A 26,925-nucleotide genomic window follows, 5' to 3' on the forward strand; every position below is an offset into this window, starting at 1 on the left:
GTCTTTTCCACTTTGAATTTACAACCAGGAATCTTTAGAGATTTAGAAATATTAAGAAGTTTTGACTTCAAAGATTTACTTAGTTTTTTGGGGTTTTTGTTATTTTGCTTATTTTAATTTAAGAAGACTTTGCATAAAGGTCAGTTATGCTTTGTTTGTGCTAAGGCAGTCAAAAAATTAAAGCCTCAAGAAGACTTACCAATTTCTTGACATGATCAAGAGCTAGAAAAAGTAGGGACAACTAATATTATTTTTCTGTTCCCTCTCATCTCCTCTTTTCCTTACTTTTAATGTCCTTTCTTTCTTCCTTGGGCCCTCTGGCCTTCATTGCTAAGTGTAATAGGTGGTGAATTCTAGCTAGCAGAACAGACCTGCCAGGGAACAAAAGTATTGTTAGCTCTCCTAGGCCTTTAGGGAATCTAGTAAGCTGTGGTAGGTTTCTCTCTTTCTGAGTTAAAGTTGTTATGCACAAATCAGGAATTTGAAAAGAAATCATAAGGATCACCCCTTTCTTCTCACAGTTGAACTTCTGTGTACTCAATTTAGCATATAAAAAACCTCGAATTTAATTTCTCATTGAAAGCTTAGGTGATTTTTTTTCAGGAGGCTAAATGATTACTAAAGGAAGTAGAAAATATTAGCAGATTTAGATTTTAATATACTTTGCTAGAAGTGCCAGCAAAAAATGGAGTCTAAGGTAGTTTAAACTTGCTCATTGTAGCAGTGAATGGGGACTCTGGCTTTCACCTCATTCTTCCTTTCCAGAGTGAAAATAACAAGAGAGGGCAGCATTATAACTAGCTAAGGTGACTCTGATGTTTACCACAAGTGTCTTTCCTTGAATTTGTCCAAATGATAAAATATGAAGGAATCAATAATAGAATTTCTCAAGTTTTGCTTCTTTTTAGATTTGTGGTGATATTACTACTGTTAAGTCAAATCACATGAACGTGTATGTGCATGTGTGTGCGTGTGCCGTAGACATACTTACTCTTTTACTTGTACCAAGGATAACAAAGAAATATAAGCTCAATTTCTCATGGAACCGAAAGTTTTCACATTTCTGAAAAGTTAAACTTGTTGGAAATAACATTGTTTTGAAGGGAAAAACTTTTAATTATGAGTGGCTTCTCTATTTTTCATGTAGTATGCTTGCAGTATTCCTTTATTTTTCTTGCCCTTAATTGGGAATAATGTATAAATAATAAAAATAATCTGTTCTTGAGTTTTATTTAAAATATATTCAATTCTGCCTCTACCTTGGGAGCAACATTATTCTTTGCACCCAACATGAATAAAATATTCTTAGAAGGTAGAAGGCAAAATTTAAAGTTACTTCTTAGAAAAATTTTTTTTATGAAACTAATAAAATTGGTTGATAGTATAAAGTTACATTTATAGAGAACATGCTATGCTTCAAAATCCGTAATAGGAACTTAAAAATATGCATCATAGTCATAGGAACTCTTTAAGGTAGGTGTTAAATTGACTTCCATTTTAATAGCAGAGGAAATGTAAGTTTAGAAAACCTAAGTAAATATTAAACCTGAGGGTGTCTGGTTCTAGAGCTGTTGTCTGTTATAACAGAGTAAGGTGCTTTCCAAAATGCAGCAGAGATGTGGAGTTGTAAACACAAATACTTCTGTTGTTCGGAGATGGTGAGGTAGTGTGTTTAGCTTGATGATACAACTTTTACGTGAAAGGAGTTAGCCCTGTACTAGTGACTATTATGTATGGAACTGAAGCTTCCTTCACTGAACCATTGCAGTAGTGGTTTATATATCTGTTCAGCTCCAGAATTAGTTGGTGGGTGAAAGTCATAAATTAGGTTGTTCCCACACTGAGGTAGCTCTTTGGTTTCACTTTGTAGATAATTCAGAATGGTAAGATCAGGAGAGTCCTGAGAGTTGCTAGGGAATTGTCAAAAAAAGCTTAATGTGTGCGTGTTTCTCCACGTTAAAAACAGGACGTGGAGGACTGCGTTGAGCACATACTATGTGTAAGACACTGTGCTAATAAGTGTAGGGGATCTACTGTGGAGAGCAAGCCATGGTGCTGCATCTTACAGTTTAGTAGGACTATGTATTAATTTCAAGATGGAGTGGACGATACAGTACAGTGAGAACTAAAGAAACTACGGAAAGGAAATAGTAATAGTCAAAGAGACTAAAGAAGAAAAGAGAGGGTTGGAGGAAAAAAAGTTGATGTTTCTTCTACTAGAATATAAATTTCCTGAGGCCAGACTTATTTTTATATTCCTAGTGTCGAGCAGAGTGCCTGACACAAGGTATGTGCTTAGTAAACACTTGTTTAAGTGAATGAATGAAAAATTGAAAAGAGATGAATGGAGGATTAAGCAGGAGAGAAGAGAATGAGAGAAAGATATACGAGAGAGAAGTAAAAGAACAGAGGAGTGAAAAGTAGTAAAGAGAGGGAAAGAGCTTTCTATCAAATTCAGCTTTTATGTAACATGGCCAAGGCAATATGGAGAAACTGGTCTTTACTCTGTTACCTACAGACTGGGGTAACAGAAGGTGGTTGGCACACCTTCTGAGGTAGTGTCCTGTGATCTGGACTTTCATGAGATCATATAACAGCAAAGCATTACGTGTGAGTGCTATTTACCTACTTATTTATAACTGTTTAATAAATAACTTGAAACTAGAAGTTGAAATATAGCTTTCTTGAGAATGTTCTTTAATTTAATTTAATTTAATTTATTTATCAACATATAATGTCTTATTTGTTTCAGGGGTACAGGTCTGTGGTTCATCAGTCTAAAACAATACACAGTGCTCACCACAGCACATACCCTCCCCAGTGTCCATCACCCAGCCACCCCGTCCTCCCAGCCCCTTTCCCTTCAGCAACTCAGTTTGTTTCCTGTGTTCTCTAATTTTAATACAATAATTTTTTTTTAATCTAGTAGTTGGGATATGAACTATTCTACAAAAGTGAATTTTCCAGATAGCCAAAGTTCATATCACCATCAAATGAAAAAATATTATTTTACTAGATTTGATGTAAATTTCTTTTCTTTTCTTTTTAGATTTTATTTGAGAGAGAGAGAGAGAGAGTTGGGGAGGGGCAGGGGAAGAGGGAGAGAAAAGCAGACTCCCCGCTAAGTGAGGAGCCTGACACAGGACTTGATCTCAGTCTCCTGAGATCATGACCTGAGCTGAAGTCAGACACTTAACCAACAGATCCACCCCGGGACCCCTAGATTTGATGTAAATTTCTTAAAATATATGTATATCTAAAGAAAGTTAATTTCACCTTTTCCTTACGATTCCGGATCATTATTAGATAGGCAACATAGATTATGTTTTGCTGTAATATAGTATTATCTTCAGAAACCTATTAAGATTTATTATGTTATTTAACTCTAAATAAAAATGAAATAATCTGGATTATAGTATTTTGAACAAACTCTCTGCTGTCTCTTCTTATAAAACACTAATCCCATCATTAGGGCTCCACCCTGAAGAACTCATCTAACCCTGATTACCTCCCCAAGGTTCCAACTCCAAACACCACACACTAGGGGGTTAGGGCTTCCACATAGGAATTTTGAGGAGAAACAGTCCATAGCACATACACATATATGTATTTTAATATAAATGGAACCATGATATATGTATTCTTCATCATGCCTTTTAATTTAAAAATATTTCTTTGAAGAAACTTACATTCGTATACCTCATTCTTTTTAGTGACTATGTGCTACTTTGTGTCTTAAATGGATTAAAATTTATTCAGCCATTCCCCTGTTGATGGATATTTAAATGTTTTCTAGTTTTTTTGTTTTATAAACACTGTTGCAACAAACCTTCATATGGGCAAATTTTGTGCACATTGTAAAGTATTTTGGTAAGATTTTTAGATAGATAATATTCTAATTTGAAATTTGAAAAGCAATTCCAAGTTGATCTCTAAAAAAGTGCAAATTTTGTCACAGCAACAGTGTATGTTTCCGTTATTATTTTTTACAATATTGAGAATACTGGACATTATCCCTCTTTTTCATACTTGTCAATTTTAGTAGATGAAAAATAAGTTTACTATTTATTTAATCTGCAGATATTTAATTGTGGGTCAGGCTGTAAATATTTTTATATGCCTATTGATCATTTGCATTTGTCCTTGATGAACTTCCAGTTCTGTTCTTTGTCCATTTTCATATTAGGTCATCTTTTTCTCTAAGAGGGCTTTTTTTTTTTTTTTTTTTTAAAGATTTATTTACTTGAGAGAGAGAGAGAACGGGGTGGGGAGGGGCAGAGAGAGAGAAACTTAAGCAGACTCTGTGTTGAGCGGGGAGCCCCATGTGGGGCTTGACCTCACCGACCCTGAAATCACTACTTGAGCTAAAACCAAGTGTCAGATGCTTAACTGACTGTGCCACACAGGTGCCCCATTCTAAGAAGGCTTTTGCTTGTAATTTGCACTGCAAATATTTCTTTGCAGTTTGACTCTTACTTCTGACTTTCTTTATCATCTCTTTAACTTCCAAAAAATTTAAACTTTCATAGAGTTGGATTATTTAATATTTTCTTTTGTATATTTTGGATTTCATATGTTGCTTTAAAAGGCTGAAGATAAAAATTTTAATGTGATATGATAGCTGTGTGTGTTTTTGTGGTAGGAATATTTCTATTCAGGACCAAGTGCATTTTACGCAACCAAAAATGATCTGGTCTATCTGTACATATTAGCTTTGTGTATTTAATCGTTAATATTTATATAGAAAATACCTGTAAAGCATTATTATACTATATAAAAAGAAATAGCTTATTATCCTCTTAAATTTGCCATTCAGCTGAGCCTCACTTTCTTTTCTTTAAAATATGGATAATAGTATCTATCTCATTGGTTGTTATGAGAATTAAATGAGATGACACATGCAAACAATACTAGATACCATTTACTCAGTACCTACTAAGTACCAGTCATTATATATGCATTAGTTTATATGATCTTCAAAACAATGCTTCGAAGCAGGTATTACTGCACTCAGATTACAAGTGAGAAAATAGATTTAATGAGCTTATGCAACTTATCCAGTATCTCATAAAAGGTGGCAAAGCCAAAATGTAAATCCGTGTTTGTCAGAAAACAAAAACCATGGTCTTTTCACTATGCACTCTTCCTGAGACAGTACAGGTATTTATTTGCTTTAATCCTTTCTTCTTTTTTTAATTTTCTGTTTCTCTTTTTCTATTTAATGACTAAGACTCTCGGACTTTCCTGAAGTACTACCTGCGATTATTGAAATGTTCTTTTCTGTACTGTCCAGTAAGGTTGCCACTAGCTACATGTCTCTGTTTAGCAGTTGAAATGTGGTTAATGGTTCCTTGGTTAAGGAACTGAAACTTTATTTTAAATTAGATTACATGTGGCTACCATTTTGGACATCACCATCTTAGATGTATGAATGCTCAGGGTATGTGCGTAAAGTGAGTATAACTAACTTATTGATTGATAACGAGGAAACTGTTCATTCTAGGTTGAAAACTTTAGCAGAAGAACTTATGCAGACACAGCAGATGCTTTTAAACAAGGAGGAAGCTGTCTTGGAGCTAGAGAAGAGAATTGAGGAATCTTCTAAGACCTATGAAAAGAAGTCTGAGTGAGTAAAACAAAAATAATTTGAAGAAAGAAAGTTTAATTGATGTAATTTTACAGAATATTTCAGTTACATGTTATCATGGTTGTAAAATTTCTAGAAGCTTAAATTTTGTTTTAAGTGGAAAACTTGGTGTCATTGAGTTACTTTCTAGGACTCTGAAAAATTGATCTGGGTTTTGTCAATATAGTGTGCTGATCATGTCTCAGTGTTTTAACAGTTTAAACTATTTTCTGAAAAATCCTGTTAGAAAGAAGTTGTCTTTATTCCCCTTATCGGTGTCCACCACATTCACTGTGCATTCCTTGTTCAGAAAGTGGCAGATCAGTGTTATCTAGAAATTGGCTTCTCTGTGTTAGAAGGAAGCAAACACACTTATGGAAAATAGCAATCTGCTTCACTTACAAAATTCCTCTAAGATTTGCTGTGCTGTTTTGTCTTACTATCATTTTTCTTGCTGATTTCTGGATCTGTGGATTTCCTACCGCTTCCTCTTACTTGGGTGGGGGATACTGTTGTTTTCACTGATTTCACTAATTATGTTTTCTTCTGTTTTAATGTTTACATTTTGATCTATAACTTAAAATTTATATTCTGTCTTCAGTTATTGTTTGCATCTCCAACAGGTATTGTAACTAGTATGGTTTTCTCTGCTCCTGACTGGAGCATATAAATTTCTCACTATCATTCTCTCATAACTGGCTTGATTTATCAAGATTCTCAAGGAAATTGTGATGTGTTGCATTTCTCTGGTCTATTCTTGCTCTTTCTACATAACTTCTCAGGTATTCTCTACTTCTCTTGAATCTCTGATCCTCTTATCTCCCCCCTCATAGATAGCAGATAGACCTCTCCTGCATTACAGAAAAAAATAGAATCATCAGGTGGCAACTCTGTTATTTTCTTGACTAGATATCCACATCTACTGCATTTGTACCCATTCTCTGTGCTTGCATCCATAGAGGAACTGCTCCTTGTTTTCTAGGTCTACTTCTTGGGCCTGTTTTTTGTATCTTGTCATCTCATACTTTCTCAGAAATTTTACATTATTTATCATATTATGTTCATCTTTTCTTCTCAATTGGGTCCAGTGCTCACTTTTTAAATATGCTTAAATCTTGACTCTCAAAAACAATTTCCGCCCCAAATAACCCTTCTGTATTCATATTTCTCCCCAACTGCGTTTGCCTCCTGTTTTCTTAGTCATACTTGTTCTAAGAGTAATGATGCTCTCTCATTTCTTCAACTCCCGCTTAGTTCCTAACCCACGTGTATCTAGCTTCTTCCCCATCACCATTGAAATAGGTGTCTGTAAGATCTCCAGTGATCTGTACATTGCTAAATTTAACAAGTGTCTTACTTGACCTCCTCTTACTATCTGATTTTGTTGACTACGTGTTTCTTCTTTTCCTTTGGTCTTTAGGACCAGATCTTTTACCCCTCTTTCTGGCTACTCCTTTATAAACTCATTCTCCTCCACTAAGCCAATCTATTTTGGAGTTATTTGAAGAATGGCCCTAGGCTTTGTTGTTCCCCTCTTTGTATTCTTTCCCTAGGTAGTTTCCTGAAGATGACCCACATTTATTACTCTTCCTCAGATTTTTCCTCTGAACTCAATGGCCATGTGGTCAATTGCCTACTTGACAGAGTCTTAGAAGTACCCTAAATTTCCCATGTCTAAGAATGAATTAAAAATCTCAATACGACCAACCCAATTCAACTAGTTCACTCTTAGTATTCCTTATTTCAGTGAATGGCAACACCATCTCTTCTATTACGTAGCTCAGAATATTAGGATCCTACCTCTCCCACTTATACTATGACTCTTATTATAACTTGGCATTAAATATTATATCGGAATCTATAAGCTTTTTAGAGATGAGAACAGGAAAATTTGAGTTGCTCTGGGCATTCCCTTAATAAATCTGGAAAATTTCAGTATTGCATCAACAGAAGATTCTATTTGGATTATAAAAATAAAATTTATCAACCATTGCACATATGAAATTCAAAAAAAGAATTATATTTTGCTTTTCTATGTTTGGGAATAATTTCTTCACATCTTTACAGATGACCAAGTAGTTTTACTTTTTACAGTTTTGTAAATGCATACATTATAAATGACTCCTGTTTTAAAATTTAGTGGGTATAAAGAAAGACCATTAGATAGCTGACCCTCTCACTAGCATGTCTGACTATATATTGTTGGAAGAGACAATCTTTAAGTGTTACCTTAATCTAGAAATTGAGATTCTTTGATTTTTTGCTATATTTTCTTGACTCAAATCTTTAACTCTCTCTTCATCTACATAATGAATGTGACCCACTCTCCTACACCTATTTATATTTATCAGGAAATGAGAATGGGGGTATAGGAGAAGGGGCTTAAGGGTGGTAGATATGTGGGAAATAACACTTATTGAGTTCTTAACTCTGTTCCACATGCTGTGCTGGATGTTTTACATATATTACCACATTGAATGTTATCTTCACTATGTCTTTTGTGTATTTGCCTGTATGTTACCTGTATGACTTAGAGAATTTTTAAAAAATTACAATTACAAATGCATGAGTTCCTGAATCCACAGCATATGCCTTTTTGATCACAGCATCAGCTTGATCTTATTATTTAAAAAGTGTTCTTATGAGAGTAAGTTAAAAGAGGTAAGTATGTTAAGCAGTTCAGGGGATGAGGCCTGTTTAACCCAAATTCTGTTAACCCTTTGTTATCATGGTGTTTTTATTGTTAGCTTCATGGCATAATCTTGAAAATGTTAAGTACAGTCATATAACTAAGCAGTCATTGTGAAATCTCATTAATTTAGATATTAGTAGGGGTGAAGTTTGTCTTTGACTTATATGTTAAAATATTTTCCTAAATAAATAACCTTTAAGGGATTTTAGTGGAAATGTTTGTATTTCAGTTTCTTAATAATTCGTAAACATTTCCTTTTTTGTGTATGTATGTGTATAAATCTACATACATATTTAAATACACTTATATAATTGAAAGCAATTTTAATCTAGTTTTAGAGATAGATTTACAATTTTTTTACTGGGCAATACTTTTTAGCTTCGTATACTGTTAATTGGAAGTAATAAAACAGTAAAACAGAACTGCAGTTCTTCACAAGTGCTAAAAGTGTCCTATAAGTTAGATATTTACACTCTTAAATTATTGCAATTATACTGAATTTTTACCTAACAGAGAGCATTATTGGTTCTGTTGAAATACAACATAATAAGGAGCTAAAGTTAAAACCTTTAAATTTGAGTTTAACATAAATGTCTCTAAAACATTTTATGGTAACAGGGAAAAAATAAATTATATAGGAAATCATTTGATAGCTTTGATTCTGAAAAATAAACTTAAAGAATGGTTTTTATGTGACATTAAATTCACACTAACGAGTCGAGTTTTAGCATACATAAATGATGGAGGTCTCAGTTGAAATGTAGCTGTTGTAATATTATATTTTAAAAAATAGAGTAAAAGGAATAAAACCAACCACTTGAAATGGTATAATTTTAATACAACACAAAGTGTCACTCTGGTATACATAACTTTACTCATTACTTCTAAAGCATATTTATTCACATGGAAATAATATCACTCTTCTCCTGATTTATGATCCTTGACTGCTGTATTAGAAAATAGTTTATGGGAAAGTACGCCAAGCATATGTTATTTATGACTTAATGGCATGAAGAGCAAGTAATATTACTATTGGTTTTAATGCTTGGCTTGACTTTCAAAAAGTGAATGATTATTCAATTTTGTGTTGTTTTGTGCCATTATCACCTAATACTTAAAAATACTTTATATGTTATAAAATGAAAACTCTTAGAGCCATGCAGAATCTTAAGAGCTCATTTGATTCAGCCTCCTTGTCTTTCAAATTATGTAATATCTGAGGCTGCGAAATTTTAAGAGACTTGCAAAATGTCACAGCTAGCTTATAGTTGAGGTAAGACTTGAGCCATCTAGGGTATTGTTCTAATCTGTAAATTCAGGGACCTTTTATTTTTGTCTCAGGATTTAAAAATTATGTGTGTTACAAAAAATGTCCTTCGTAAGTAGGGAATTCATTCAGTAATATTTATGGCATAACTGTTAGGCACTGTGAATACAATGAGAGGTAAGATATGTATTATCCCATGTCTCGTGAAGTTTAAACTTTCATGGAGTAGACTAATACAAATAAGAAATTAATAATTATGATAATTGCTATGAAATAAGGAGTCAAGATAGAAGAATAATAGAGGAGCATCTACTTAAGATAGGTGGTCAGGGGTCTCCTAGAAAGTGACATTTTTGCTAGATGTGAAGGACAGAAGGTGCCCTCCATGTGAAGAATGCATGCAAAGAGTAGTCAGTGATAGGAAGTAAGTTGCACATGCAAAGGTCCTAGTCCTATCCATATTTTAAATTTATTTATGGCTTCCTATATATCTTGTGTTATACGATCATTTATTTTCTAAAATTTTCTTCTTACTGTAGTATGTATAGCTTGTTTGCTCAATGGTTATAAGCATAAAAATAAGTGTATAGTATATGGTATAGTGATTATAGCAATATTTTTAAAAAAGTAACTACTGAAGAAGAGCAGGATGATAATGATATGAAATTATATCATTATACATAAAACTCAATGAGATTAATTGTTGGAAGCTAATGTTGCTCATTAATTTCATAATTAGACATGTTGATTAAAAAAAGTTAAGACTAGAGCCATACAACAGGACACAAATCTCCTCAGCAAATCTCATAGTTCTTCAAAACCACTAAACTAAAAACCAGGAAATGTATATTTTAACCTAATTCCTGGTGTTAGCATAATGTCTCAGAATGACTGAGTGATTGCCAATATGATACAGTACAATAGATATTTAGAACTCTTGAAGGAGAATAAAAAATGCCTATCCCTAAGACAGTATTTAGAAACCCCAGGCATATGAGATTATAAAAACCTCACCTCACCAGAGGAAGTGTGATGCAGCAGCAGTGATATGTATTCTCAATTAATTTTTTTATTTTCAGACAATTGTAGATTGACATATAGTTGTAAGAATCAATACAGAGAGGTCCCATGTACCCCATGCTCAGTTCTCCCCAGTGGTAGCATCTTGCAGAACTATGATATAATATTATAATCCAGATATTGACATTGACACAATAATGGTACAGAACATTTCCATCATTTTAAGGGTCCCTCATGTTGTATTTTTATAGCTACACTGCCTTCTATCTCACACCCTTTTCCTAACTCCTGACAGCTGTTAATATGTTCTTCATTTCTACAGTTTTATCTTTTCAAGAATGTTATGTAAATGGAATCACACTGTATGCAGTCTCTTGAGATTGGCTTTTTACATTCATCATAATCCATCCAGCTACTTTCATTCCTTTTTATTGTTAAGTAGGATTCCGTGGTGTGTGTGTTAGTTTCCTAGGGCAGCCATAACGAAGTACTGCAAACCTGGTGGCTTAAAAAACAAATTTATTCTCTCGTAGTTCTGGAGGCCAAAAGTCTGAAATGAAGTGTTGGGAGGCTGGTTTCTTCTGATGGCTCCGAGGGAGAATCTGTTCCATGCCTCCCTCCTAACTTCTCTGATGGCTGGCAAACCTAGGCCTTCCTTGGTTTATAGAAGCGTCATTTCACTCTCTGCCTCCACCTTCATACAGTGTTCTGGATACTCTTCTCAGTATCCAGAGTTTCTTCTTCTTACAAGGACACAAGTCATAGAAACTAAAGGTCCATCCACTCCGGTCTGACCTCATCTTAATTAATTACAGCTGCAACGACCTCATCTCCAAATTAAGGTCACATGCTGAAGTTCTTAGTGTTAGGATTTGAACACATCTTTTTAGAGGACACAATTTAACCCATGGCAGTATGGATATTTTGTCTCATTCACCCTTTGAAGAACATCAGGTTTGTTTCCGATTTTTGGCTATTACAAATAAAGATGCTTCCAACATTCATGTAAGGGTTTTTGTGTGAACATAAGTTTGAATTTCTCTGGGTTAGTCATAAGTGTGATTGCTGGTTTCCTACCAGCAGTGCGTGGGTGTTCAGTTTCTCCTCATCCTTGCCAGGATTTGGTGTGGTCACCGTATTTTATTTGAGCCATTCTAATAGATGTGTACTGATACCTCATTTTTTAATATTAAGACTTTATTTTTTAAAGTAGTTTAAGTTTCACAGCAAAATTGAGGGGAAGATTCATAGATTTTCCATATACTCCTGCCCTGACACATGCATATCCTCCCCCATTATCAATATCCCCACCAGAGTGTTAACATTTGTTGCAGTTGATGAACTTACAATGGCACATCATTATCACCCAGAATCCTCAGTTTAAGTTACATTTCATTCTAGGGGTGCCTGGGTGGCTTAGTTGGTTAAGTGGCTGACTCGATTTTGGCTCAGGTCATGATCTCAGGGTCCTGGGATTGAGCCCCATGTCAGGCTCCTTGCTCAAAGGGGAGTCTGCCTGAGGTTCTCTCTCTCCTTCTCCTTCTGCCCCCATCTCCGCTCATGTGCATGCATGTTCTCTCTCTCAAATAAATAAATCTTTAAAACCCTACATTTAAAAAAATAAATTATGTTTCACTCTTGTACATTCTGTGAATTTGAGCAATGTATAATGATGTGCGTCCATCATTATGGTATCATGCAGAGTAATTTTTGCTCAAAGTCCTCTGTTCTCCAGTTATTTATCCTCCAGCCCCCATCCTCAACTGTTGTCAACTGCTGATCTCCATAACTTTGCCTTTTCCAGAATGTCATGTATTTAGAATCAGACATGATGTAGTATATTCACATTGGTTTTTTTCACTTAATAATATGCAGTTAAGTTTTCTCCATGTCTTTTTGTGGCTTGGTAGCTCATTTGAGTACTGAATAATATTCCATTGTCTGGATGAACCACAGTTTATTTATCCACTCACCTCCTAAAGGACATGTTGGTTGCTTCCAAGCTTTGGCAATTAAGAATAAAACTGTTATATAAACATCTGTGTGCAGGCTTTTGTGGACATAAACTTTTAATTCTTTTGACCAAATACTAAGGAATGTGATTGCTTGATCTTATGGTAAGAGTATTTTTAGTTTTTTTGTACGTAATTGTCAAACTGGCTTTTAAAGTGGCTGCATCATTTTGTATTACCCCCAGCAATGAATGAGAGCTCCTGTTGCTCCACATCCTTGGCAACATTTGATGTTGTCAGTTTCTGGAGTTTGGCGGTTTCATTAAGTGCATAGTGGTATCTCGTTGTTTTAATTTGCATTTCACTGAAGACATGATATGGGGCATCTTTACATGTACTTATTTTCCATCAGTATATCTCCTTTAATCTTTGACTATTTTTAAATCAGGCTGTTTTTCTTATTGTTGACATTTAAGAGATCTTTGTATCAAAATTTCTTGTAACAGTCCTTTTATCAGATGTGTGTTTTTCAAATGTTTTCTCCCAGTGTATGGCTTATCTTATTGTTTTCTTGACGTTACCTTTCAGAGAGCAAAAGTTCTTAATTTTGGTACAGTCCAGTTTATCAAATATTTCTTTCACAGATTGTACCTTTAGTGTTATATCTAAAAAGCTGTCACCATACCCAAGGTCATCTATGTTTTCTCCTATATATTCTCTATGAGTTTTATGGTTTATGTTTTGCATTTAGGTCTGTGATCTCTTTTGAGTTAATTTTTTAGGAATGGTATAAGGTCTTTTTTTAATTCACTTTTGCATTTGGATGTCCACTTGTGCCAGCACCATTTGTTGAAAATACTAACTCTTCTCCTTTATCTTGATCATTTTGGAAGACGCCATTTTTTTATCCATGGTAAAATAAAGGTGAAATAGTGGTAATATAGAGATTATAAATGCCATGAGAAGTCATGTTTAAAAATAGAGTTTTTTCAGGGAACCTGGGTGGCTCAGTCAGTTAAGCATCTGCCTTTGGCTCAAGTCATGATTTCAGGGTCCTGAGACTGAGCCCTGGTTGGGCTCCCTGCTTTGTGGGGAGCCTGCTTCTCCCTCTCCCTCTGCCCCTTCTCCCACTCTCTCATGTACACTCTCTCTCTCTTTCCCTCAAATAAATAAAGTCTTTAAAAAAAAATAAAAATAGGGCCTTTTCTCTAAACTATGTAATATATATGATTTAAAATCTTTTTATTTATTAATTTATTATTTTTATTGAACTGTAGTTGGTATACAATATTATATTTCATGTGTATAGCATAGTGATTTGACATTTGTATACATTACAAAATAATCACTATCATATATCTGGTTACTGTCACCAACAGTTATTATAATATTATTGACTAATATTTCCTATGCTGTACTTTATATCTTTGTGACTTGTTTTATAACCAGAAGTTTATACGTCTCAATTCCTTTTGCATATTTTGCCCATCCCCCTACCCCTCTGCCAACCACCAGTTTATCTGTTTGTTTCTGTTTTGTTTTGTTTGTTTCTTTTGTTTTATAGAGTCTACATATAAGTGAAATCATAAGGTATTTGTTTTTCTCTGTCTGACTTATTTTACTTAGCATAATATCCTCTAGGTGCATCCATATTGTCCCAAGTGGCAAAATTTCATTCTTTTTTTTATGGCTGAGTAATATTTCATTATGTGGATTTATCTTACATATTTAAATATATATGTATTTTATATATATGAACAGTCTATATCCACACCGCACCCCATCATCTTTATCCATTCATTCTTTTTTTTTTTTTTTAAAGATTTTATTTATTTATGTGACAGAGAGACAGCCAGCGAGGGCGGGAACACAGCAGGGGAGTGAGAGAGGAAGAAGCAGGCTCCCAGCGGAGGAGCCCGATGTGGGACTTGATCCCGGAACGCCGGGATCACGCCCTGAGCTGAAGGCAGACGCTTTAACGACTGCACTACCCAGGCGCCCCTATCCATTCATTCTTGATGGACATTAAGGTTGCTTCCATATCTTGACTGTTGTAAATAATGCTGCAGTGAACATAGGGATGCAAATATCTTTCATATTAGTGTTTTTGTTTTCTTTGGGTAAATGCCCAGACATAGAATTGCTGGATTTTCTGCTATTTCTATTTAAGTTATTTTTTTTAAGATTTTGTTTATTTATTTGAGAGAGAGAGAGAAATAAGAAACATTTTATAGTAGCTTTAAAACTTATGATGTTATCTTTTTTTTTTATTTTTTTTTATTATATTATGTTAGTCACCATACAGTACATCCCTGGTTTCTGATGCAAAGTGCAATGATTCATTAGTTGCATATAACACCCAGTGCACCATGCAATACGTGCCCTCCTTACTACCCATCACCAGTCTATCCCATTCTCCCACCCCCCACCCCTCTGAAGCCCTCAGTTTGTTTCCCAGAGTCCATAGTCTCTCATGCTTCATTCCCCCTTCTGATTACCCCCCTTTCTTTATCCCTTTCTTCCCCTACCGATCTTCCTAGTTCTTATGTTCCATAGATGAGAGAAATCATATGATAATTGTCTTTCTCTGCTTGACTTATTTCACTTAGCATTATCTCCTCCAGTGCTGTCCATGTTGCAGCAAATGTTGAGTTCTTTCTGATAGCTGAGTAATATTCCATTGTATATATGGAACACACCTTCTTAATCCAGTCATCTGTTGAAGGGCATCTCGGTTCCTTCCATGATTTAGCTATTGTGGACAATGCTGCTATGAACATTGGGGTGCAAATGGCCCTTCTCTTCACTACGTCTATATCTTTGGAGTAAATACCCAGTATCGCAATGGCTGGGTCATAGGGTAGCTCAATTTTTAACTTTTTAAAGGACCTCCACACTGTTTTCCAGAGTGGCTGCACCAACCTGCATTCCCACCAACAATGTAGGAGGGATCCCCTTTCTCCACATCCTCTCCAGCAATTGCTGTTTCCCGCCTTGTTAATTTTTGCCATTCTAACTGGCATAAGGGGGTATCTTTGTGTGGTTTTGATTTGAATTTCCCTGATGGCTAATGATTTTGAACATTTTTTCATGTGTCTGTTAGCCATTTGTATGTCATCATTGGAAAACTGCCTGTTCATATCTTCTGCCCATTTTATGATTTGTTTATTTGTTTCTCGCGTATTGAGTTTGAGAAGTTCTTTGTAGATCTTGGATACCAGTCTTTTATCTGTAGCATCATTTGCAAATATATTCCCCCATTCCGTGGGCTGCCTCTTAGTTTTTTTGACTGTTTCCTTGGCTGTGCAGAAGCTTTTTATCTTGATGTAGTCCCACATGTTCATTTTATCTTTTGTTTCTCTTGCTTTGGAGATGTGTCATGAAAAAGGTTGCTTTGGCCAATGTCGTAGAGGTTGTTGCCTATGTTCTCCTCTAGGATTCTGATGGATTCCTGTCTCACATCGAGGTCTCTCATCCATTTGGAGTTTATCTTTGTGTATGGTGTGAGAGAGTGGTCAAGTTTCATTCTTTTGCATGTAGCTGTCCAATTTTCCCAGCACCATTTATGGAAGAGACTGTCTTTTTTCCACCAGATGTTTTTTCCTGCTTTATCAAAGATTAGTTGCCCAAAGAGCCGAGGGTCCATTTCTGGGTTCTCTATTCTGTTCCATTGGTCTATGTGTCTGTTTTTGTGTCAGTACCATGCTGTCTTGGTGATCACAACTTTGTAGTACAGCTCGAAATCCGGCATTGTGATGCCCCCAGCTTTGTTTTTCCTTTTCAACAGTTCCTTGGCGATTCAGGGCCTTTTCTGGTTCCATACAGATTTAAGGACTGTTTGTTCCAGTTCCTTGAAAAATGGCATTGGTATTTTGATCGGGATAGCACTGAAAGTGTAGATTGCTCTTGGTAGCATGGACATTTTAACTATGTTAATTCTTCCGATCCATGAGCATGGAATATTTTTCCATGTTTTTGTGTCTTCCTCAGTGTCTTTCAAGAGTGATTTATAGTTTCTAGAATATAGATCCTTTACGTCTCTGGTTAAGTTAATTCCAAGGTAACATATGGTTTTTGGTGCTATTGTAAATGGGATGGATTCCCTAATTTCTCTTTCTTCAGTCTCGTTATTTGTGTATAGAAATGCAACTGATTTCTGAGCATTGATTTTGTATCCCGCCACATTACTGAATTGCTCTATAACTTCTAATAGTTCGGGAGTGGATTCTTTTGGGTTTTCCATGTAGAGTATCATGTCATCTGCGAAGAGAGACATTTTGACTTCTTCTCTGCCGATTTGGATACCTTTGATCCCTTTTTGTTGTCTGATTGCTGTTGCAAGGACTTCTAGTACTATGTTGAATAATAGTGGCGAGAGTGGGCATCCTTATCGTGTTCCTGATCTTAAGGGAAAGGCTTCCAGCTTTTCCCCATTGAGAATAATATTTGCTGTAGGTTTTTCATAGATGGCTTTTATGATCTTGAGAAACGTACCATCTATTCCTACAGTCTGAAGGGTTTTAATCAGGAAAGGATGCTGTATTTTGTCAAATGCTTTTTCTGCATCTATTGAGAGAATCATATGATTTCTGAATTTTTGTTTCTGGATAAAATCTAAGACACTGATAGATTTGTGAGTGTTGAACCACCGTTGCATCCCAGGGATGAATCCCACTTGGTCATGATGGATAATCCTTTTAATGTACAGTTGGATTCTATTAGCCAGGATCCTGTTGAGGATTTTGGCGTCCATATTCATTAGGGAAATCGGTCTATGATTCTCCTTTTTGTTGGGGTCTTTGCCTGGTTTGGGGATCAAGGTAATATTGGCCTCATAGAATGAGTTTGGTAGCTTTCCTTCTGTTTCTATTTTTTGAAATAGCTTTAGGAGAATAGGTATTATTTCTTCTTTGAATGATTGGTAGAATTCCCCAGGAAAACCATCCAGGCCTGGAGTTTTATGTTTTGGAAGATTGTTTATCACTGACTCAATCTCTTCATAATTAATTGGCCTGTTTAAAAAATCAATTTCTTCCTGTTTCAGTCTTGATAGTTTATGGGTTTCCAGGAAGGCCTCCATCTCTCCCAAATTGCTTAAATTATTGGCATAAAACTGTTGATAAAAGTTTCTAATAATCCTTCCATTTTCATTGGTGTTGGTTGTGACCTCTCCTTTTTCATTCATAATTTTATTAATTTGGGTCCTTTCTCTATTCTTCTGGATAAGTCTTGTCAGAGGTCTGTCAATTTTATTAATTCTCTCAAAGAACCAGCTTCTAGTTCTATTGATCTGCTCTACTGTACTCCTGGTTTCTAATTCGTTGATTTCTGCTCTCATCTTGGTCAACTGCTTCCTCATGAGTGGATTAGGCCTGTCCCTCTGTTGCCTTTCCAGCTTCTTGAGGTGAGAATATAAAAACTGCATTTTAGATTTTTCTATTCTTTTGAGTGAGGCTTGGATGGCTATGTATTTCCCCCTTAGGACTGCCTTTGCAGTATCCCATAACTTTTGGACCGCTGCGTTTTCATTCTCTTTGGTCTCCATAAATTGTTTAAATTGATTTTTGATTTCCTGGTTTATCAAATCATTCCTGAGCAGGATGGTTCTTAGTCTCCAAGTGTTTGAGTTTCTTCCAAATTTTTCCTTGTGGTTGAGTTCCAATTTCAAAGCGTTGTGGTCTGAGAATATGCAGGGAAAAATTTCAGTCTTTTGGTATCGGTTGAGACCTGTTTTGTGTCCCAGAACATGGTCTATTCTTGAGAATGTTCCATGGGCATTAGAATAGAATGAGTATTCTTTGGTTCTGGGATGTAGTGTTCTATATATATCTATGAGGTCCAACTCATCGAGTATGGCATTCAAAGCCTTTGTTCCTTTACTGAGTTTTTGCAAGGGTGTTCTGTCTATTGCTGATAGTGGGGTGTTGAGGTCCCCTACTATTAACGTATTTTTATCTATATATCTTTTTATTCTGGTTGAGAGTTGGCTTGTGTATCTTGCTGCTCCCCTGGTGGGGGCATATATATTTATAATTGTCATATCCACTTGTTGAATACTTCCTTTAAGAATAATATAGTGCGCTTCTGTGTCTCTAACTATAGTCTTTAGTTTAAAATCCAATCTACCTGATATAAGAATTGCTACCCCAGCTTTCTTTTGAGGTCCATTGGCGTGAAAGATGGTATTCCATCCCTTTGCTTTCAGTCTGAATGTATCTTTAGGTTCAAAATGAGTCTCTTGTAGACAGCAAATGGATGGGTCATTTCTTTTTATCCAATCTGTAACCCTGTGACATTTATGGGAGCATTCAGGCCATTTACGTTGAGACTGAGTATTGAGGGATATGATTTTAATGATGCCATGTTGCCAGTAATGTCTTTGTTTCTATAGATTGTGACTTTTTGTTCTGTATCACTCTTGGGACCTTTTTACTTTTATAGAACCCCCTTAATATCTCCTGTGGGGCTGGTTTCGTGGTTACGAAATTGGTCAATGACTGGCGATTGTGAAAGGTCTTTATTTCTCCATCAATTCTGAATGACAGCCTTGCTGGATAAAGGATCCTTGGCTGCATGTTTTTCTCTGAAAGAGCTTTAAAAATGCCCCCCAACCCTTTCTCTCATTCCAGGTCTGTGTAGACAGGTCTGACGTAATTCTGATACCTTTGCCTTGGTACGTGAGAGATTTCTTTGCCCGGGTCGCTTTCAATACTGTATCCTTGGATCTAATATTTGCGAAATGCACTATGATGTGACGTGGTGTAGGTTTGTCGTGGTTGAGCTTGGGAGGGGTCCTCTCTGCCTCTTGGACACGAATGTTTGTTTCTCTTGCTAGATTAGGGAAGTTTTCAGCTACAATTTGTTCAAATATCTCTTCTAGACCCCTGTTTTTCTCCACCCCCTCGGGGATGTCGATGATTCTGACATTGTATCGTTTCATTGAGTCAGTGATCTCCCGTAACCTACATTCGTGGGCGTGGATTTTTTTATGTCCAGATTCTATTTTCGGTTTTTCTTCTACTAAACCATCCTCCAATTCGATAATACGTTCTTCTGCCTCAGTGACTCTGGCCGTCGGAGCCTCTAGTTTTGACTGCATTTGTCTCATAGAATTTTTAATTTCTGCCAGATTCACTCTCATTTCCGCCCTTAGAGATTCTATATTCTAATTAACATTTTCGTTAATACTTTTTTCAAGTCTACACGTCATCTTGACCATTGTTACCCTGAATTCCGTTTCTGATAATTTGGTTATATCCATATCCATTAGTTCTTTGGCAGAGGCCACAGACTATTGTCTTTTCCTTGTTGGGGGGATTTCTCCTTCTCATCATTCTGATGAGGAGAGGTTGTGGGGTTGTCCAGAGCCCAGATTATTGACCGGACCCAGGCCATGCACCCTTGTTTTATAGGGATCTTAGGGATGTGGGCTTCTTGATTTTTCAGCCTGCCTTCTGGGGGAGGGGCCTGCCATGCCGATACTCAGGCAACCCTGTTTGGGTAGTCTCCGTGTCCCCTGCGAGGGGGGATGGGAAGGGCACACTGTGAGCCGGTATTTCCAGGCTTTTGTTCTCTGGCGGCTTTCCCTGGCGGTTTGCTGTGCCTCTTCTGAGAGTCAGAGCAGCAGTGGCCGAATCTCAGCCTCTGTCTCAGAACAGAGGGATCGCGTACCGTTCTCCACTGATGTTCTGGCCACTTTAACTCTGTTTCTGTTGGTGCTGCTCAACCCTGCAGCGTCCCGGGATGTGCGCCCCACACCCAGCGTCCCAGCCCTCACTTCCACGGCCAGCGCATCTCTGTCCTTTGTGTTTCTAACACCGCCAGCCGCCCCGGTGCGCTTCGAAGCTCCGGCCCTCAGTCTGGTGGCGTGTGTTCCTGGCTCCCGGGTCAGTCTGGTTCCAGTGAGCACACCGGATCTCCGTTTCAGTCTGGTGGCACACTCCCTGGCTCACCGGTCCCAGTCTGCTCTCTCGCGGGTGCCATCCAGGAGTCCGCCCGCTCCCCCGTGCAGGTGGCTACCGCTTCCTGGCACCCAAACACGGCGGCTCCCTCCCCCTTCCACTTATCTTCCGATATCTGTGCGGGGCTTCACAGCTCCCCGCTTCGTACCTCAATACTCAGCGCTGGAGATGTTCATTTGTAGAGATCCAGATGTATCTTCCTGCGTCTCAGGCTGATTCCGTGGGTGTTCAGGCTTGTCTGGTACCTATCCAGCTTGACTCAGGGGACCGGCTAAAAAAGGGGTCCCCTACTCCTCCACCATCTTCCCGATCTATCAAGTTTTTTTTTTTAATTCTAACTTTCTATAGTGGTTTAATCCTTCAGAAATTTTGTTTAGTACTTAATGAAGCTAAAGCTAATTTATTCACATCCTTCAAGTAACACAGTCATTTTTTTTTTTCCTGACTGAATAATACTTCTAACTCTAATATTGTTCTTCTAGGTCTGTATTCTATTTGTTACTGGCTACTGCACAACTATCTAATAATCCTTCTAGTTCAGCCATTTAAAATGGACAAAAAAGAGGTATCATTTCTCTTAGGGTTTGTGTTTGTTTTCTTTTCCTGCTATAACAAATTGCCACAGACTTGGTAACTTAAAACAACACCAGTTTATTCGCTTATATTTCTGGAAATCGGATGTTGGAAATGAATCTTATGGATCTAAAAGCATGTTGTTGATGGGGCTAATTTCTTTTGAAGGCTCTGTGTAGGGGCCGGATCTACTTTTTCTGTTTTTCCAGCTTCTAGAGACTTACATTTCTTGGCTCTTGGCCCCACATCACAGTGCCTTTCTTCCCTTTTTTTGGTTACATTGGCTTCTCTAACATCATCCCTTTTATTTCCCTCTTATCAGATGCTTCTGAATATTGGGTTCACGTGGATCATCTAAAACACTTCCCCATTCCAACGTCCGTAACTTCTAAAACTCCCTTTTACTGTGTAAGGTAACATATGTACAGGTTCTGGGGAGAAGGATGTAGTCACCTTTGGGGGCGTGCTATACAGTTGAAGAGATAATAAAATGTGTGTGTTTCACTCCCGAAACTCTCTTTCTTCGAATTTTGTTCAGCTGTTCAGTTAATATTTACTTTTTTGCAATTGTTGTTCCGTATTTGTCATTCCATATTCCAATTTTGTAGTTTATTTTCATTCTTTTGATTATCATTATTATTTTATTTTGCATTTTTCCCTATATATGAAATTTATTTACAAAAAGCTAATGGTAGCAGTAATGGTTTTAGAGTGTTAGTATTTTCAAGTGTACTTTCCTATTATTTGGTCCACATTTGTGAAATCATTCACCCTCTTTTTGGACTCATCCTGCAGATGTACAGGAATATGTGTTTTTACCATCTTATCTTTTACATTTTAAATTGTTCCTTATCCTCTTGTCATGTGGTTCTTTTGGTAGCTAGGAGATGCAAAGAAGGAACCCTCAAGAAGCTTAGGTTCATATGGGTGTAATCTTTTCTAGAACCCCGTCCTCATGAATTTATGTTCACAAAAGTGGTTGTTTTAAAAATCAACTTTCTCCGAAGAGATTCACGGAGAAAAAATACGTAAGCAATTTATCATGAAAAAAAGCTTACCATCTAATATGCCAACCAGCGTGAATTTATCAGGAAACCTGTGTGGATTTAGAACACAGGTCACAGAATGTTGAATGATGGTGATATAAATGATAATTGCTATTTACTGAATTCTTACTTTATGTTAGCTACTGTGCCAACAATTTTTTAAGTATTATCTCATTGTATTCAGAATAACCCTGACAATTTGGTATATTATCAATTTTTCCAGTGTTAAAACTGAAGATGAGAAAAACAACGTGATTAACTCATTACGTTGAATCTGTTCTCATTCAGTATAATTACACTCTTTCCATTATGCCATGATGATTTTACTTGGGAAGTGTTAATGAGCTCTGACAGTATGGTACATCCTTCTTCATTACTTTTGCTGTGAACTCCACTGGTTAGAGGGGTTTGTCTTTTGAACATTGCTAGGTTTCTGGTGAAAATAATCTTACTCATTAGTTCTACTTTTCCCAAATTTCATTTAGTTCTCTACCTGAGTTCTCTTTTTGTTGGGATGCTCACCTGAAACTCATTGCAGTATACTGAGGAGATTGTAGCTTTCTTTATAGCATTCACTGAGGTTGCACCCTGCTCCCTTTGATTGGAATTGGGTTTTCAAAATATTGATCAACAGCATATTTATAAACAAATCTCTCTTGGTGGGCATTCCTTTTGCCTATGATTACTTATTCAATAAATATTGATCCATGTAAGTTCTGATTTAAGGGGGTAACATTTTCTGATCTTATTCTCCAGTTTTGAAGTTTTCTCCTATTGACAATCTATTGTCGCTTACATATTAATAACTATTTTCAGTGGTACGTGGCACAGTTCTTTAATATATTAATATACCATGTATGACAGCGTTTCCAGAAGGTGTTCCTTGCCACCACTACCTTTTTCTTGTGGCTTTAATGTGGGTGATTAGTTTGAAATTCCCTTTAGGGCAGATTTCAAGGGATAAAAGGTCACAATAAGGCGACATGTGGCCTATGTAATTCTCTAAAGAAGAAATGGGTAAGTCAGTTATCTTTGTAGTGGTGGTATTGGAAAGATCTGGGGACTTGTCTTGCGCTCATTTCCTCAATGACAGCTCAGGCCTCAGTCCTTGTCAGAACAGTTTTCTCCAACTCTAAAAACATACTCCTTGCAATATAAACACAGTTTTGTCCCAGGTTGTCACCTTGATTTGATTTATTTTACCTGAGGCACAGATCTGACTGCAGCTATATTCCATTTGAGATTTGAAATAAAATGAGATTCTGCTTCAGTCATATTAATTCACTTTAGGTTCCATACTTCTCAGCCTAAGTGTCCGTGCTCAGTGAGGTAGATGGCTTAGCTGTAGAAGAAAATGAATGCCATAGATTATACTATATTTGAAAGGATCCTGAATTTGGTTTTTGTTTCCAAAGATTTTCTTCCATTTTGTTGTTTTTTTCCCCTTCCATTTTGTTAATGCTAACATTTAGTAAGTATTGTGATGACTTGAGAGCTGTTCGGTTTTATAATTCTAATGATTCTGAAGGACTGTTATAAAGATGAAAATGAAATAGAAGCATAACATACTTAATGTAGTTTCCTTTATAAAATCTTATTTCTTAAAGAAGTTGAAATAATTTATGTTTAATGTGTTCTCTTTCAGTATTGTGCTTCTGCTAAGCCAAAAACAGGCACTTGAAGAGCTGAAACAGTCAGTCCAGCAGCTGAGGTGCACCGAGGCAAAGTTTACAGCACAGAAAGAATTACTAGAGCAAAAAGTACAAGAAAATGAGGGGAAAGAGCCACCTCCAGTAGTAAATTATGAAGAAGATGCACGATCGGTTACATCTATGGTAAGCCAAAAGCAATCAGAAGAGAAACTTGAAGGACTAGTGTCTAGGTAATAAGTGAGTACAAAAATCAGTTCTTTTGCTGTGACAAATTATTACTCTTGTTAATATGCAGGGCCTATTAAACTTGTCTGTAAATGCAAAGTAGACTTGTCAGTCACCTCAGGTCAGTCACTCTCACGAACCACCTGTAGAGTCAGAGGAAAAAGCTCTTCTCTTGCCTTCACAACTGAATGAAAGACTGCAATATTTTTATTGCTGGGAGACAGCAGGATGGAGGGTGTTATTCTTAAGCTGGAAGTAGGAAATAAGGAGAAAGCTATTTATTATTATTTTCTTCTTAAGAACAGTAGAATCTTATTTACCTGAGATTGATGATGTATTTGTTGTTTGATATCACAAACATTTGATTTTGTTTAAAAATAGATTTTTTCTCATTAATATTCTTAAATGACATTAAATGCATTCAAATCCACCAACTAGAAATTCAACTTCATTTTATATAGTTTTATTAACTGTTTAAGAATGCCTAGTATAAATACTTTCTCTCCCCTTCCCTTTCTTTCTCCCTTCCCCCTCCCTCCTTTCCTTTTTTCCTTTCTTCCTTCCATCCTAAGTTGGTGGTTCTCTCCAAGGTGGCAGTTTTGCCCTCCAGGGGACATCTGGCAATATCTCCAGATGTTTCTGGTAGTTACAGTTAGTGAGTAGGACAGTGGTAGCTGATGTGTAGGGGTCGCTGATGCTTCTAAGCATCCTGTAATGCACAGGACAGCCCCTGCCTTTATACTCCCCACTCTCCAGCACAAAATATGAGGGGTGCCAAGGCTGAAAAAGCCTGAGCTCTGGCCGTGGCTTTTTCTGTGAGTAGCTGAATAGTCCATAAATAGAACTATCATAGTTAATGATACCATAGCTGATGTTTTAGGCATTTTTAGTTTATGTGGTTCTAAATAGTACAATTTGATTGTTAAACATATTCAGATGTCTCCATAGGGAAAAAAGGTAGTATATGAAAATGTGATAAATGTGGAAATGAATGTGAAGTATTTAAATTATTGTGGCTATTCCCATTTTTGTTATTAATCGAGCCATACTAACCTGTATATGACATTGTTAATTATGAATTATATTTCCTTTCTCTCCTTTACTGTCCTGTCAGATAGTAAGGATTTTCCTGTATGTGCCATGGGCCCTTTCTTGGTTCTTGACAACTATCTGGTGTGTGCATTCTTTCAGAAGAACTTCTGAAGTTTATTCTTTTACTTGGGTTTTAAAAACCTTAGCTAGTAAATCTTTCGTACCCCGAGTGTACTTTATCATACTTCCTTGTCTCCATGTAGGTGTGCAATTGGTAACTTCATAGCTTGATGAGGTGGCAGATAGTTTTAGAATTAGCTATCTAGTTTATTTTAATTAATCCTGTGTGCAGATGACCCATATGGCCTTATTATTACGACAAAGCAAGATACTCAAGTCACTAGATGATAGCATATTCTCATTTGGTAACTATGACTAAAAACTAGACATTGAAAGTTAAAATATAACAGTTCATCAATTCTTATTTCGTTAGGAACTTGTGATCATTTGCAGCTTTATCTTTCATAATCATTGAAGAAAAACTTTTTCAATAAATGAATAAATAATGTTTCAGAGACATTGTATACTATAGCTGTGAGAACAAACTGCTTTCTGGCACTTTTAAACTTTCTCTTGTACCTATTATTACATGATGGTGAATAACGCTTTGGAAATTTTTAGCGATGTCATTTATTTCATTTTATTCAATTTATTTTAAATAGTTGAAATGGGAGTGCCTGGGTGGCTCAGCCATTAAGCGTCTGCCTTTGGCTTAGGTCATGATCCCAGGGTCCTGGGATCGAGCCCCGCATCGGGCTCTCTGCTCCACTGGGAGCCTGCTTCTCCCTTTCCCACTCCCCCTGCTTGTGTAAACTCTCAGTCTCTCTCTGTCAAATAAATAAATAAAATCTTTAAAAATAAATAAATAAATAGTTGAACTGTTAATTGTAAATATATCTTATCTATTCATTGAGGCAATGCCTTTAGTAAGTCTTTAAGGAATTTACAATGGAATGCCATAATTATGTAGTTTAAAGTAATAACATTTTATAAATCAATAGACAATTCCCCAAATTAATGCCAATTAATGAGATTTTACAGTATGTTTTATAAGACAAGTAAAAATACTTGCCATACAGTGTTTTTAAAGCTTATATGCTCACATATATCTGTGAAATTTTTGCATAATTCAGTCTTTTCAATTAATAGAGTATTACTTTCTAATTTATTAAAAATCAGTAAAAATATTAAAGCTTTAAAAAGATTTTTCCTAAATGACTGTTTAAGCATTGTTTCATTAATAGCATTACAAGAAAAGGCTGAAATTAACTTAAGTAATTCTATTGGTATTCCATCCTTATAAGTATCTAAAAAATTTCTACAAGGGAAATTTAGTTGAATATGGCAGAATTAGAAGAACTAAAAATTAAATTATGATACCATGGAAGATCATGAAAACTTGACCTAAAAATTATTTATTTAAGGGTAAGAGAAAACAATTAGCTATTTAACATGATCCTAATTAATGGCAGTGTTAACCAGTACTCTTCCTCTTCAGTGGTGAAGAGTGCCTTAAGGAGCTGCATCACTAAGATGGGCCATAGATTCTTATAAAAATTTTAAGGTGATTCAAATGTGTAATCAGGTTCTTAGATACATTGATGTTTATTTTGGCTATATAATTCAGTAAGAATGAAAAGCCATCTATTAATTTATAGAAATCTAAAAAAAAATGTGGAGGCAGATAATATAATCATCTCTATCAGGAGAAGTCATCTTCCTAATATTGTCTTTTTTAAACCTAGGTCTAATTTTGGTCAAAATACCAAGGGGAAAATGATATTAAATATTACACAGTAATTCTCTATTGTCTGGGCAT

At 36.1% G+C, this 26,925-nt stretch overlaps 1 protein-coding gene across 10 annotated transcripts in view; it reads left to right on the top strand.

Annotated features, from left to right (window-relative positions):
• Positions 1-26,925, top strand: part of FER (FER tyrosine kinase) — a 432,712-nt gene that overhangs the window by 112,992 nt on the left and 292,795 nt on the right. For all 10 annotated transcript variants that reach the window (XM_026498484.4, XM_026498483.4, XM_026498481.4 and 7 more), the window contains 2 exons: positions 5,504-5,626; positions 23,783-23,972. In XM_026498484.4, the coding sequence (XP_026354269.1) occupies positions 5,504-5,626; positions 23,783-23,972 (313 nt within the window). The remainder of the gene's footprint in view (positions 1-5,503; positions 5,627-23,782; positions 23,973-26,925) is intronic.

The sequence above is a fragment of the Ursus arctos genome, unplaced genomic scaffold, assembly GCF_023065955.2.
Source record: "Ursus arctos isolate Adak ecotype North America unplaced genomic scaffold, UrsArc2.0 scaffold_5, whole genome shotgun sequence".
In the NCBI taxonomy this organism is placed as follows: Eukaryota; Metazoa; Chordata; class Mammalia; order Carnivora; family Ursidae; genus Ursus; species Ursus arctos.